The following is a 16,085-nucleotide window of genomic DNA, read 5'->3' on the forward strand; positions in this document are numbered from 1 at the left end:
AAACATTATTCAATGTACCTCAATGTCTGATACGGGGTACGTCCACTTCAAAGTGAGTCTTTCGCTTCCGCTGAAGTCCTCCGCGGATCGCGGTGTCACCGAAACGCATACCACAAGATCATTTAATAGTAGTAATCTTCGTCTTTTTGATTTTGTAATCATGCCATTTTGATTAAATTCCTGTAAAGAAAGTATGGCGAATGATTGTCATAAATACAGGCAGATATCTATAGGTTGTATTTTAATTTTTTTTAAATTTCTACCTACCAATTGTGTGACGTTATCTTCTCTGATGAGATATCTGGACGAAGATGAGAGAGGACGATGAGACAGTTTTCCAGACACGTGTCGTAGCATTTCTTTGAACGCCTGGAACTGTTCCGCCTCGCGTTTCCTTTCGTTTAACATCTCCGCTAGACTTTCTAGTTGGGTCAACGCTAATTGCAACGACATCCTATCGTGGTGTCCTTGCGGCGTGTGTTTCAGTAAGTCCTAGTCAAATTTCATATTATTTTAATGCGACCATCGAGGAAGAGAACGAAATACTGATTCGCCATGGTACTTACTTGTAGGAATAATATAAATTGTGGAAACCTCTGAACGGGTTTGACCATTAGTCCAAAAAAGGACAGTCTGTCATGTGCACTTATTTGTTTCACCTGCAACAGAAAAGCAATTAAATTGTTAAACGTACTAGTACTAATGTAATGTCTTTTTGTTTGGGATCTATTTCCTAATCAAAAAGCAGATTGAAAATGAATTATTTGTTCAATTACACTTGAATGTTTTAACAGATTATTCCAATCAAAAGTAATATCATTCTTTTGTCCTTCATATTACTACTATTGATTATTGTATTATTATAACTCATTCGCATGTTTGTATCAATATTTGCACACATGTTTTACACCTACATAATGCTCTTTAATATTGTTATATAGAAGCTTTTAATATTTGTTTGTCTTGTTAGTTATACAGAGTGTTCACGCTTTTTTTGCAAATAATAAATATTAGACAAAATTAAAAAGGAGAAAGCAATACTGTTTTTTGCAAGGGACGTAATGGCATATGTGATTTCTTTGTGTTTGCACTATTCTTTTCAGAAATAAAGGTGACCTCCAATTTTTTTAATAGAATGCTATTAATAAGAAGAAATATTTCGAATTAATTAGTCTTTTCAGATCCTGTTTTATTATAAACATTTGATAAATTTGTGGTAGATTTATGAGTGGTAGTTTAGCAATCAAATGTGTCAGATTGTTTTCTTTTGCAGTTGTGCAGTCCGTACATTCATATTTACTACTAGAACAACTCCAGCGATTTAGGTAAATTAACCCGACGGTTAGAAAGGAAAAACTAAAGTAATTTTTATTTGAGCTGTTCATGAACTGGTGCGAGTGTTAGTGGAAGCGGTTCCAAATATAGTTCAGTATTAAACGAGTACTAAATGCGAACAAGCAAACAGGCTCGACTGTAACCAGGTGTCACTTCACACTCAACTAATCACACCTGCTGTTAATGGTTCATGTGTCTACCTTGAAGAAGTCAGCAAGCGCAGTCTTTCGTTTTGACTCCTGTTTAGCCAAGTCCATGGCTACCGAGAAATTATTTATGAAGCCGCTGTAGATATCCAGCACGATTGCCTTGCTAAAGCTGGCCACGAAAACGTCGCCCAGTTTCTCGTCTTTGTCCCATGAACGGACGCATTCCGCGAGCGCGATTCTGAACAACGTGTGGCACTGCAGAATCTCTGGCAATCTATGAAACAGTGTTGCTATTTTCCCTTGGCTCAATATAGGCGGCGAGGACTCCTCCAAAGGTTTCTTGTAGTCCTGAAACAGGGCAACGGTGTAATCGCACGAGGAATAAACGAGGAGTTTCAGATTGTCTGGATAACATCATCGAAAATCGATAGATAGATTCGACAGCTTGATACGTACGTTTACTAGCCTCTGCAACGTCGACACATAACCGTTCTCTGAATGCACTATGGCTGCCACTATGTGTCTGCGTTTCAGCTGCTGCGGAGTTAAATTCGGAGGTGTCGGCGGAAGTGCCGGTGGTGTTTGACGACGTTGCTGCATGCATTGAAACTGCACCATCGCACTGTTCTCCTCTTCGACCTGGAACAAACCCGAATTAGTATAATGCGACGACATTCCAAATACAATGTGATTTTTATGTTATATTTTTGGAAAGTAAAATATAAAAAAACCTAGTGCTTCATATATTTTTCATGATTTTCTACACAAATCTTGTAAATCTTGTAAGATTATGTCTTTGCACTTCATTTACCAAAAATATGCAAGGGAACTATTTATGAGGTGGCCTAATAGAACCCAAAGTCATGTGACTTATAATCATATATTACAACTGATACACAGAAACAAAGTTTAACCGCAAAATAGTTCGTCTAGAGATTTCTCTATTTATTATCTATATATTGTTGTTTGCTTCATTTATCTGTAAATTCATACACAATTGCATTACTGAAGAATAGTATTGTATCTTCAAAATACGAAATTGAAACTGTGATTTATTTCTGAACACTGTTTACTTTACGTAATGGAAGCCTTTCAACGATCGTGCTACATTTGAAAGAGGTTTAATAATTCCTTTCTAAATAATAATCCTACAAAAAATTATTAAATCATATAAGTTGGGATAATTTGTAGGTTTATGAATAAAACAACGATCGCTATTGAGAATACTTTTAAAGAATTCCCCAATTGTTAGTACCTGATTTCTCATTTCAATCTTTCTTAATTGAAACTACGAAGTTGTCATCGATAGATAAAGATAGATAAAGACAAACTTTCAGAAAACAAATCTGTGTTGGAGTATAAAAATTAATTACGAAATATGCCTACTAAACAGGTGACTAAAAATTTAGAGTAATTAACACGGATTTCCTAAGTTCACAAGTTAACGTACATTATCAGTCAGTATTGATCTTGTTGTTGGTACAAAAATGTTTAGGACATGCATAAAAAGATGTCTCTCTTTCAGTATATGTTGAGACTACAAAAATGTATGATATTGATTCTTCATTCCCATTATTCACTTGCCAAATTAACCCCTTGCCGTATTTTAACGAGTCAGACTCGTCACGAAGATTTGAAACGAAGTCTAACAAGTATTACGCTTTTCTTTTTAAATGAAGTAAATCTTGATTCGTTCGTAATCAATGTTTAAGCATTAAAATAAATGTAGCCATACGAAAAATATAAATTTTCTTTTCCGTTCTACGACAGTTTTGAAGATAAAGACGTTTTAATCATTGTAACCGTGAAGAAAATGATACGGCAAAGGGTTAAAGAAGAAAATAATGAGTTCAGTGAGACTGGACATCAGATACAAATTCATTTTTCTGAATGACAAATAATAATGTATCTTATCGTTCGGGAATATTTTCGATGAAGAGGAAGGTTCCAAACAATGGCTGAGGTAATTACTTCGCAGAGCTGCGGCATTTGAGGAGTCTTGATCGGACTCGTGAGAGAAACTGTGTCCGACGAGTCGACGTCGTACTGTTGCGTCGAACCTCGTCGGATGCTGAACCATCTTGAAAGTCTTCCGTGATTCCCAGGCGAGTCTAATGGGTCAGCGTTATTCACTCGCATATTCTGCGACCTCCACTTGTCGCAGAGTGTCCTTGCCTTGTGCAACGTACTCCTTAACTGGCAGTTACTTCTGCAACAAATTGGTCGTTACATTAATTACAAATACAGACGGAGTAACTTAAAACTTAACAGTTTTTAAAACGTGTCTATATTATTATATGTATTAAAAATATGAAAGGTAGGGAGCGATGGCGCGCGGAGTGGGGATCGCTGAACGCGATGACGTACTACCGAGCGTCGCGCGGCGTGGTGTGACGGTTAATATTTAAATATTTTTTACTCCTAGACGCACAGTTTTTTTTTAAATTTAAGCTATGTTTAAAGTTTCATATCTCTAGCTCATCGGGAAGTGATTTAAAATTCGATTACAAGATTTAACGCATACAACGACAACGACAACATCGACAACTCGAAAATCTAATATAAGTGTGATAAAAAAGGTAATAGAACAGAATAGAAAATATGTTATTGAATAAGTTCATGAATAAATATCTGAATTTTAACTTCCAATTTTAATTTAGAAATGCTACGAACTTTCGTTCCAACCCAAATTATATAAAATTAATTTGATTACCGTGAAGTAAATAACGGGACTGCGAACGTCGCATATCTGGTGACTCTGGTCGCGAACGTATTACACACATTTTTACAGTGATCGTTTCAAGAGAGCATCTCAATATTTGCTTTATGATTAGGCTATTTCTAGAATGTTTGAGTATGCAAAACATATAGCAAAGCATAGTTTACAAATCAAGTCTTTCGTAATTTTCAGACTTCCTCGAGTACATAGAAATGCTGTACGCAGATAATATAATTTCTGCTTGATATCGACTCTTGGAAATGTATTTATAGAAACTGGATATTGTATTATACATCCGTATATTTCATGTGTGACATTTGTGAAATTCAATTTCATATCTAACTCGATATTACAAGCAAAGCGGTTAAAACAGTTTCCATTACAGAAAATCGATTTTGGATTAAATTGTCATTCTTCTTCAGTAGATAAGCGGATGTCTGTGTTTCAATTTCCAATTATATTTCTCAAAGGAATACAATCGTAAAAGTTTCATAAAAAAAATTCAAAAATTAGAAAAGCTGCAATCTTTTGCTTTGCTTTCATTAGTGCAAGTCTCACCGGTCGAAACCTTTGGATAAATTTTTCACAGATGTCGTGCACATATATATAGTAAGACCTCGATTAACCGGATGCCGATTATAAGCAAATATGCGTTTAAATACGATTACATTATGAAGGGAAATAAATTTTCAAAAATGAAAAATTTATTTTGGAATATAATGTACATTTTAATGATTTCCCTCGGGTCTCGATTATCCATCGGACCTTAATTTATCCGGGTTGTTTGTCTCCCGCGATCAAGCCGGTTAATCGAGGTCCTACTGTATATCGAGACATTTCTGTATGTATTTGTTTCGGCCAATGCTGTGATAAAATTAAAAGAGTTATACTTCATAACGCTTACTTAATACTGATATTACTCTTCTCGCTCTCATCGTCTGAGGAGAGGTCATGATCCGAGGCGGAGCACCAGGAGTCCTCGCTTCTGGCTGACTGTGTCGAAGTGTTGGACCTAGTCGTCTTCAAGGTAGGGTGGTGCTGTCTGTGCGTTTGCCCGACAGTTTCCATTTTCGTCGGTCCTACGTCATCCCATGATCTGCACCTTGAACGTGGTTCATCTGAAATCAAGCAACATTGACCGTTTTGAAGGCGCAATTCTGACAGCGGGAAATTAGGTTCGTCTTATGAAACTAATGCTACCGATTCTGCTGAACTGACAATGAAATTTTTATCGAAGTGGAAGTAGTCGCGTAATAGACTGACCAGAGTGCTTAATACGATATCCATCAATTGTACGCGCTTATATAATAACTAACAAATTCTAGTTTATTCGCATTCTCTACTTGGCTGTGTATTCATTCATCGCACATAAATAAACCATAACATTGTATTCATATTTTAAGCGAGTAGACACCTTTTTCCAGGATTGCAAGGGTGCGGGATCCGCGTTCTCATTTCTCGATAATACAAAAATGGGATTTTTCAGTAGTCAAAAACGCTGGATAGAAGATCGATTTAGGTTGCTATCGCCCTCAAAAGTCCTATTTCTTCGTTTACGAGGCGTAATTTGCATTATTCGGCAGCATATAGCACAGTTGTATGCTTCCGAATAATGCAAATTACGCTGCCTAATAATGCAAATTACGCCTCGTAAACGTAAAAGTAGAATTTTTTAGGGCGATTGCGGCCTAAATTGATCTTTTATCTAGCGCTTTTGACTACTGAAAAACTCCTTTTCTGTATCATAGAGAAATGAGAACGCAGATCCCGCACCCTTGCATTCCTGGAAACGAGTCTACCGCCTTAACAGAGAAATTAATACACAAGTTCTGTTTTTTAATTGTAGTTAGAATAGATGAAGGTTTTTGTAATATATGATTCTGCCTAAATCCTATTTTGATATTACTTGTATGCCGTGTGTATTTGCTACTGAATCACAATGGAAACTCATTGCGGATGATAATTTAAAAGTATTTTCCTTAGAGACATAGATCATACAATAGACAGCGGATTTTTTGAGACACTTATGAGAAAAATGAGTAGACGTTATTTAGAACAGTGAAAACATTAGAAGAGTTTAAAAACACTGTTATATTATTTTCAACCTATTAAACATATTAAGAAAGAAATTCAAATTTTTATTTTATTCCAGTCTGTTGTAATTCAGGTGGAACATTTTTATCTTGCACAATGGTCCGCTGTCTTAATCATATATTAAGGTCTGATGTATTAAAAAACGAGCAATATTTTATATCTTCTAGTATGAATAATTAAATTATTTCTTTGCAACTTTTAACAACTATAGACACGAGCTTGTTGTCACCAACACATCGATATTCGTTTTTCATAAAATACATAGTAGAATATACATATAGTAGAAATAAATACAATTTTGTTATTCTTACAAAGCAATATTAACAATTACTTTTAATGCTCGTTCTCTCTATTGAGTTAAAAAATAATTTATTTAAAAATGGATAGTATGAAATACTAAAAGTTTCAACTATTGATATTGATGTGCAGTTATGCTTAAAATAGGAATCGAATAACAGAACCGAAATGCTCAGTTTTTGAGTAGGACTTAGTGAGAAAAATTCCACGCGTTTACGATATATTATGTTTCATGATGATCTCATACGAACAATGATCTTCGATCGGGACTTAACAGTCACGGTCTTGCGGATCTAACGTGAACTAGTACAGGTTTTGCAAGAGCAGCATTCGCTAAACTCTCCTCGAGATCGTGACAACTCATTACCATACGCCTTAATGTAACTATATTTTCGTCAAACGAGTGACGACAGTCTCTATTTATACAACTTGTGTGTCAATCGGCTCATGATTTGATCATCCTTTTCTTTTCGAACCCTACTGTTAAATAAATGTTAAATGCTTTCGGCGCAACAAAATTTACAGACGCGATTCAAATAAATCTTGAAAAGGATCCAAACTAGGATCGAAACGTTGATTTTGTTTGATAATTAGCAAAATTTCTTTATAATTAGTAATAAATGATCGAACCGTTGCGCCGAAAGCATTTAACATTTATTAACAGCAAAAACGATCGATAGAAGAAACGTACTGTTAAAGTAAGGTCGTTGTTCAATTGGGGAAAATAAAATTATGCACAATCCCCGCACTATGTGCACCAAAAGGTACTTCTGCATTCTTTTATCGGTGCATGTTCTTTTTCACAAGTGAAGTTACTGATAATTAATGCGCGAAGGTGAAGATTACGTGTCTTCAAAATTGTGTCGCAATGTTCAAGGTATGTAGTCATCGTTGTATATGATTTTTTGTCTTACTACGTTGTACTACTAGATCGCAGATCTCTACATAAATTTTCATTTTCGTAGATCATTTTGTAAAATTCAGCAGAAAAATGAAATGGAATAATAATAATTAGACTGCGGATCTTTATGCATTTATGAAAAAATTGGTTGGGTGAAATATAAAACAGTAAAAGATTAGAAAAATTTAAGATCATTTTAATATTCCTTAAGTTTTATAATAAATTTACTAATTTACATTTTAATTTAAAATTTCCTCTCAATTTTAAATTTTACAATAAATTTACTAATTTATATTTTAAGTTAAAACCTATCCTTAAATTTTATAATAAACTTACTAATTTACATGTTCTTAATGTAACAAAGTCATCAGAGGATAAAATCAATTTTTGTTTTGCTTCTGCTTACCACAGTCAATGCAGAACATTTTTATTTTGCATAAATATCCGCAGTCTAATAACGATAATAATACTGCCATAAAGTAATGCATTTACAAAATTTTAACAGGATATTTATTTTTTGAATGATCATAAATTGAATTACTAAAAGTAAAGCGAAAATAAACCACTATTTCGTTAACGTAAATATATTTGCTTGTATTTGAGAAATGAATGACAAGAATCTGAAGTCCGTTCACCACAGTATTCTGTGAATTAGTTTAACAATCTGCTTGATAAATAAAAGAAAATCTTTTCCATTATTTAAGATATTATCCTCAAACTGTACAACATGTAGCAAACTCGAAAAATCTCGTTATCTATCATCTGATAGTTTTTCAATCATTCAAAACCAACCAATGGAAAACATTACTCGCGTTCTTAGGATTCTATTGGCAACGTTCGCGTTAAGAAAATCATTACTTTGTTAATAAACCTTTAGGAACAATGTGAACGAAGGAGATAAGGATGATGTTCGGGTGAATCACTCACGCGAGCTGAATTTCGTGTTGGCAAACTGTTCCATTATACGTCGTTGAATCTCGTACGTAAACTTTAGAGACCTGTTCCACTAGCACTAGAAGAAGCCTACTGCAACGCGGATAATTTTAGGACGAAGACGCTGTAATTTATTACTTCCCATGTTCCCACATTTTGGAGTTAAACATGGATGAAGGACGCCAATAGATCGCACACTTACGAAAATTTACAATTCCCCACATTGATTTATGCGAAAAGAAATTTAGCGAACCTGTAATTTTCTGCAGTGTGTATTGTATCTACTTTGTATGAAGATTTACATGGTGATTAGCTCTTAAATCGTAACTAGATATTTATGTAAAATAAAAATTGTCCAAGTCATTTGTAAGAAACCGAAGATTAATGAAAACGCATTTTCCCTTTTAATCAACTTAAACAGTCAAACATAATACAACAATATTGAGTGTCTATTGAGTTTTGTATTTGATCTATTCACTTTTGTCATAAATGCATTAAATCCGCAGTCCAATGATAACTTTTTGAGCCACAATTTTAGCCAATTACACAAATTAGGAGATGCTATCATTTTCGTGACATAATTTCGCTTAATTCTGCTCTTGTACGGAAAATAACGTGTTCACATGGCCTACAATGACGTTATCACCCCTTGGTGGCGACCATGTTAACCCCTATTTTTTTTCCTGGTCAATTGCTTAATAAATATTAAGGCTTTATTAATCCTGCTGCGCTTACGAGGTTCTTCTCGATCTAATCATATTCTCAAATCTTTGACAGTATTACGATTGTATAATACCTTCTGAGCTAGTCGTGTCCTCATTTTCTAAAATTATGGTTTTATACGTGAGAAACGTGTGAAGAAAGAAGAAACATGGTATTGATGCTAGCCTTGGCAGACTGTTTTCGATTAAAATCGCGGATATGACATATGACTGTGCGAAGAATTTGTGCATATATTAAAAATAGAAGATGATATCGTAAGCTTATTGAAGAAATGAAAGAGGCGACAATATTTCAAGAAAATATTCTTTCAGCTTTTTACCAAATAACAAATAATGAATTATTTATTTATACATATATTATTAGTGTGTGGTCAAATTTTTTATTAGAGTTATATACTTCGTATGTATGAAACATTTGTTTGAAACATTGATGTTTTAATTTGATGTTCAAACAAATGTTCATAGTTAGCAAAACGTTTATATTCTTGTATGAATATGTAAAATAACTTCTTGAATAACAATTTAATTATCTCTTCACGGAAACGCTTAATTAGAATATTAATCGAGTTATCATATTGATTAATTGAGTTGGCAAGAAAGTAATATCGGTATTTTAAGGTGAAATAAAAAATCGAATTTCTTTATTCAAGCAATGAACTTTAATCAATAAAATATTTTCTTGTTTATTCTTTTTGGCAAAATATCATCAAACCAAAGGGAAAATATCTTACTCATTAAAATTCATTGCTTGAATAAAAAAAATTGGGCTCTATTTCACCTTAAAATAACGAAATTACTTTCTTGATAACCCAATAACATTAAATTCGTGATCAGCGACCCTAAAATCCTCAGTACACGATATTTGCAGAAAGGTTTTCAGTGTTTTTAATGATTTCAGGCGGTTTTACACACTGTGAGCGTCGCAAGCACGTTTTAAACCACTGTGTGCAGGGGAAAATGTTCCTGCGTCGTTTATAAATGTGGGAAACAGGCAGAACGAACTCGCGTTAACCAGATAGTCACCCTGGATGTTAACACCGAAGTAACTTGAGCGCGACACTCACGCCGGAAGATCCAATAAAACCGGCAACGCGTGGAACCTACCGTTTCCGCACGGGGTCCATCAGCATGAGCAACGTCGTTAATTGCGGGAGAAACGTTCTAAGTTCAAGTTCAGAGGACGACGATATTCCAACAGAGAGTTGCTTCCCAAGTGACTTTTCTTTGGAAAAGTAAAACGAAAAAGGAAACAAATATGTACCGTATCCACCAGTTACATTGCACAGTTGGCTATTTGACCGGAAAACATCAAGTCATAATTAGACTGTGGATCTTTATGCAAAATAAAAGATTGTCTGCCTCGATTGCAAGAAATAGAAACTAAATTGAACGTTACTTTTTCCCTTAATTATTCTGGCATCTTCAATTTTAAACATTTTTCAACAATTTTGAATTTCATCTGCTCGATTTTGATCCACGATTTAGTCTGCAATGCAAAAGTTCACACATTTCCCTTAAAACGTTTAAAAATCGCCAATAATTGAATGACGTTTCAGGAAGCGGTTAGAAATGAAACGCGTGTCGTGAAATCTCTTATCTTCCGACGAAGTCTGCTGATTCACGAGTTTATAAATGAGAAAAAAGATATTGCGGTATGCATATCCAACTGTCTCAGATAACAAACATTTTTAGTCTTACACAAAGTTGTTTACATTGAGATTTTGCGCGCTTTTCAGGTGAAATAACCCACAGTGCGCTATTAGATTGTGTCGAGAGACGAGTGCGCGTAGTACGCGACAGGAAACATGAATCGACATACTGAGAGTATTTACTGTAAACATAGGTACGGTATTGATATATGTAGTCATTTTTTGTTTTCTATATACGATATACGAGCTTCATTGGTCAACGTAATTAATCACTACATTGAGAATTTTATGCGTTTATGATACAAAGGAGTAGACGAAATACACATAGTAATAGTGAAAATAATTGAAGAATTGACAAATACTGTTATGCTACTTTCAACTGATTAGAATCGTTAAGAAAAGAAATAAATGTCACCGTAGCTCCTGTGTCTTGCAATTAACGCAGACAATTTTTATTTTGCATACAAATCCACAGTCTATTAACCATCTTTCACGCTTGCAGACATTTTACTGCAAAACACTTATGGATTGCTTGTTAATCGCTGATTAAAGATATTGATTATTAATCGTTGTTATATTTTAATAGTAGATTAGAAATAAATGCTACAACTGTAGTTGATTACATTAACACTAAATCTACGTCTTGCATTTTTAATTTTGTAATTATTAAAATTATGACGTTGCGTCGTTATGAATTTCTTTATCCAAGCGCATATTGATAAACAATTGCACGAAATCTAAATAGATAGAGCCTTGTCATTTTATCAGCTAAAACATTTTAATCGCTTTCAGTGCTCGGTAGTTTTAGTACTAAAATTGTATCGAGTCACGCGGAAAACTTCTTAATATCACATAGTATTAAATTTCATTTAATAATCGCATGTTTCGTCATACTCGATCTCGGATGTTAAAGTGTATGTAATAATGATTCGTTAATTGGCAAGATTATTCTGTCATTCGTCAAGATTCGTCTGTCTATGAGATTTAATGTATGAAGTTTATCGATGCATAATGTATCTTTACTTTGTCGGACAAATAATAAAAATTTTAATTATCGACTAAATGAATAGCGAGGCTACAATTTTTGTAAATCATCACTAATCTTCAGCCTCAATCTACTACCGAGGTAACCCTGTACTTTCCAACGTCCCAAAACTCTATCGCGATCCTATTAAAATTAAAAGTTCGGAACATATCGCTGCTGTATGGTTCAAGATAGTCAAATTAAATTAATGAACGCCATTAAGTGTGCGACGAAGAAGATTTGATTATCTACAAACATAACTAGTGTAACAAATATAACGTGCGTGCATTCGTGTTGGTAAAGGAAAGCGCCTATAATACTCAGCACATATATTATGCAAATACATACAAGGTCCCAATGAGGATGTTGCGACTTGAACGTTTAACTGTCCACATGCATTGTCCGTCGGAAATTAAAGTTTATAGTTCTGCAGTAAGTCATGAGAAAGAATCTGTTCTATTATTATTGCCGGTTCGAGGATGATGCTAATAGGAAAGCAGTGTGACATCTAGTGTGGACGGGGTACAAAGTGTACCAGCCTGCTTGGAATATAAACAGCATAACAAATTCTTACATTACGTAACCGAATGAAGCGCACATCGCATGTGTATGTCGACGTATTGTTAGCAAAAATGCATAGAAAACCTGATCGAAATCGAAGAGACTCTTATTTTCACAATTAAACCGTTCCATAATTAATCGTCAATTTGTAGTCCATTTGTTCCGGAAATATCTGAACAATTTTACATTTCCATTTCTGACTCGATTGTGTCATTAGTAGGTGGACTGCGAAGTTTCTGCGTTCATGACAATAACGAATAGATGAAATACGATACTGTGAAGAGAATACAGTTAGGAGTAAAACTGATCACTAAAATAAAATTTTCTTACCTATATTGCAACAAACTGGAGTGAAATAGAAATTTAATTTCTTCCCTACCATATTTAATAGGTTGAAAATCTATATAATATTATGTTTACATTTTCCTAATATGTTTCTGCTATTTTAAATTACACCTCCTCATTTTTGTCATAAATACTTAAATCCGCAGTCTACTGATCACACACACTTTAAATCAGAATAACTTTTTTATGAATAGACCAAACGACTTCAACCTTTCTGTAAGGCTAGAAGAATTAGTTTAGTAAATGACGTCTAAAAAATATGTTGAAAAAATGCATTTGGTCGGAATTGTGAAAAACGATAGTAAAAATTGATTTTGACAACTTTGTTAGATGGATTAATAACGAAAATTTAAAAGATGTGTTTGGTAAGCTTGTATAGATTATATGCGTTCTGAAAATTTCATTGAAATTGATTAATTGGTTTCCGAGTTATAATCGATCAAAAGTGGTAAAAAGTCCGGAAATCTTGAAAAATCGCAATTTTTTCCACTTCTATCCATAATAATCATCGGGCGGTAATGTGTTAATACTAGAGTGCGTATCTTTATGCATTTATCAAGAAATTTTGGCTGGGTGAAATTAAAACAGTAAAGAATTCGAAAAATTTAGGATATTGTAATGTTGGTTTTAATTAGGGCTGTAACTTTTCCGAAGCTTCGAAGATTTCGAAGCTTCGAAGGATTCGAAGGAACGAAGGGAACTTCGAAGTTTCGAAGTTCCGAAGCTTCGAAGTTCCGAAGCTTCGAAGTCTTCCAAGTGCTCGAAATTTCAAAGTCTTCGAAACGTATGAAGTTGTAACTTATGAGTTCCATACCATGTCACGATTTTTGATAAATAAAAATATTAACTTTCAGTCACCGGTGACTGACACTGAACTTTCCGTTTTGATTTTTCGTAATTAAATTAAATTTAAAAGAGTGCATTCTATTAATAAATTTCGGGATCATATCACGAATGTACTTAAAAAATAATACTTTGCAAACAAAATTTTAATGAGTTTTATTAAATTCGGTGAAATCGGATATCGCGGACTAAATGAAAAGAAAGGCAAGACAGGCTTGGCGCTTGACAAAACTCACGTATTCAGTAGAACTGTAACTTTCCTTCGAAGGTCGAAGATTTCGAAGCTTCGAAACTTCGAAACTTCGGAACTTTGAAGTTTCTGAAATCGAAGCTTCGAAATCTTCGACCTTCGAAGGAAAGTTACAGCCCTAGTTTTAATGCAATAAAGTTATTAAGAGATGAAATCAACGCTTATTTTACTCTCCTGCTGCGCACAATCAACGCAGAACATTTTTATTTTGCCTAGAAATCCGCACTCTAATTAATACAATATACATTATTTTCGATTTACTGAATCTATCATATGACGGAATACATTTTGCTTTCACTTCTGTTTCTTGCAATTGATTTAGAGAGTTTTTATTTCGCATAAAGAGCCGCAGTTTAGTCATTAGCTACACGATATACCCTGTACACTTAAACTGTTTGTGATTTATGGAAATTTTCAAGTATACACAGGTCAAATCTAGCAACAAATCAGCCTAATGTACCGTGATCGAGCATCGTCCAACACCGTTCGCTACTTGCCGCGTGGAAGAGCACACAAAGTGAAACGAGGAAACGTTTCACCGAGGTCCAGAATATAAAACGGTAATTTTCGCGTGAATTTTTAACCGTTGATAATTTAACGACTGCGTTGCAATTCGCGGTAACGGCGTCGCGTCGCGTGATTTATGATGCGGATCAATTGGAGGGAACGGTTTTCACTGCAAAATGCAGGTAAACTGTAACCAAGGATGCATCATCCAAGAAGAGTTTCAGACAACTAATTTGTTCATTTATTGGGTTGGATAGAGCCCAATAAATAGAGCCCGATTTTTTAATTCAAGCAATGAATTTTAATGAATAAGGTATTTTCCCTTTGGTTCGATGATCTTTTGCAAGGAAGGATAAATAAGAAAATATTTTATTGATTAAAGTTCATCGTTTGAATAAAGAAATTCGGTTTTATTTCACCTTAAAATACCGAAATTACTTCCTTGCCAACCCAATAGAATTGAAACACTACGATCTATGAAAGAATCGTAAGAAAATTGTGTCTCTGAAGAAATTGTAAACGTTCATAGAGAAATACCTATGAAGGAGTTGTAATTGTAAGTGTATGGATATGTGCGGTGAGAAGGAGAAAGAAACATAATGAGTGAGGGGCAAAAATCTATGAAGTGAATTTGGTTGTGTGAAATAAAGAAACGAAGGAGCGTTTGTTTGAAAATTTGTTTGTCGTTGATTGATCATCGTTTGTGTTGCGTGTATTATGTTATGTTAAATACATGGTTTGATTTTTTAGATTTGTAATTCCGTCGACTGCTTGAACAATAAGATTTATAGAGAAATTTCCACATCTAGGAAACCTTACAGTTAAATTGTGTGACCTATGAAAAAGTTCTGGGGTTTTTTTTTTATTCAAAGAGAGCAAAGTTTAGGAAGAAAATTGTACATCCCATGGAAAAATTACAATGCCTACAAAGGAGTTGCAAGATTCACAGAATAATTATAATGCTTGTGCTGGAATTGTAAGATTCATGGAGAAACTATAGTAGTTAGGAAAACAATATATGTAGAACCTATGAAAAATTATAAGACTTTGGAGAAAGTTGTGGAATCTATGAAAAAATTATAGAATTCATGAGAACGTTAACATGTTCTTCTCATTAACAAGTCCTGTTTAACGACAGGAGTTGCAGTTTCAGAAAAAATTAATTAATGTATAAAATTTAGATACAATCCTGAAGAAACTCATCAGAAGAACTATGATGCTGCCTGTATCTTACTCATTTTTACATTGGTAATACACTCCACTGCCGAGATACGTTTCCAATATGATGTCTAACGCTATGTTTTGGTTATGCGTTCTCATTCTGTTCGAATGCGTTAATAAAAACGCAAATGCTTGATGATTCTAGAAGAAAATATAGGCTGCAAGGTAATGTCGACTAAATTTCCGACGAAAAATGTCGTAATGCACAGTCATAGAAGTTTTTATGCGCTCGATCACATCCTTGTCTGATACATAAGCATTAGTTTAGTACCGTTACACATACTTTTGTAACCCGTTTTAGGTTCAGGATAACGATCTATTGCTTCCGTTTTTAAACTTAATAATACTGTAATAATTCATTACCGTAGCTGTCAATATCTTTTTTAGTCTACACACGTATTAGGTTGCTGCTATAACTTTTCCTAAATAAATCTTGTTCACCAAAGTAACCACAATTATAATCTACATATTCTATCAGCGAACTAGAAGTTTCTGGATTGCATTACGATAGAAATTGAATTTTTTGGTCATTCAC

The 16,085-nt window shown here is 34.1% G+C and overlaps 1 protein-coding gene across 9 annotated transcripts in view; it reads right to left on the minus strand.

The window, feature by feature from the left end:
- LOC143212089 (rho guanine nucleotide exchange factor 10) overlaps nt 1-16,085 on the minus strand; it is a 122,551-nt gene that overhangs the window by 7,416 nt on the left and 99,050 nt on the right. For all 9 annotated transcript variants that reach the window (XR_013009606.1, XM_076430421.1, XM_076430420.1 and 6 more), the window contains 7 exons: nt 5,108-5,321; nt 3,456-3,693; nt 1,941-2,123; nt 1,536-1,832; nt 567-659; nt 268-492; nt 19-180 (listed from right to left, as the gene is read on the minus strand). Coding sequence is in view for 8 of the 9 variants with exons in the window: in XM_076430421.1 (XP_076286536.1) it covers nt 19-180; nt 268-492; nt 567-659; nt 1,536-1,832; nt 1,941-2,123; nt 3,456-3,693; nt 5,108-5,321 (1,412 nt within the window). In the remaining variant the exon portion in view is untranslated. The remainder of the gene's footprint in view (nt 1-18; nt 181-267; nt 493-566; nt 660-1,535; nt 1,833-1,940; nt 2,124-3,455; nt 3,694-5,107; nt 5,322-16,085) is intronic.

Source organism: Lasioglossum baleicum, chromosome 9 (genome assembly GCF_051020765.1).
Source record: "Lasioglossum baleicum chromosome 9, iyLasBale1, whole genome shotgun sequence".
Taxonomy (NCBI): domain Eukaryota; kingdom Metazoa; phylum Arthropoda; class Insecta; order Hymenoptera; family Halictidae; genus Lasioglossum; species Lasioglossum baleicum.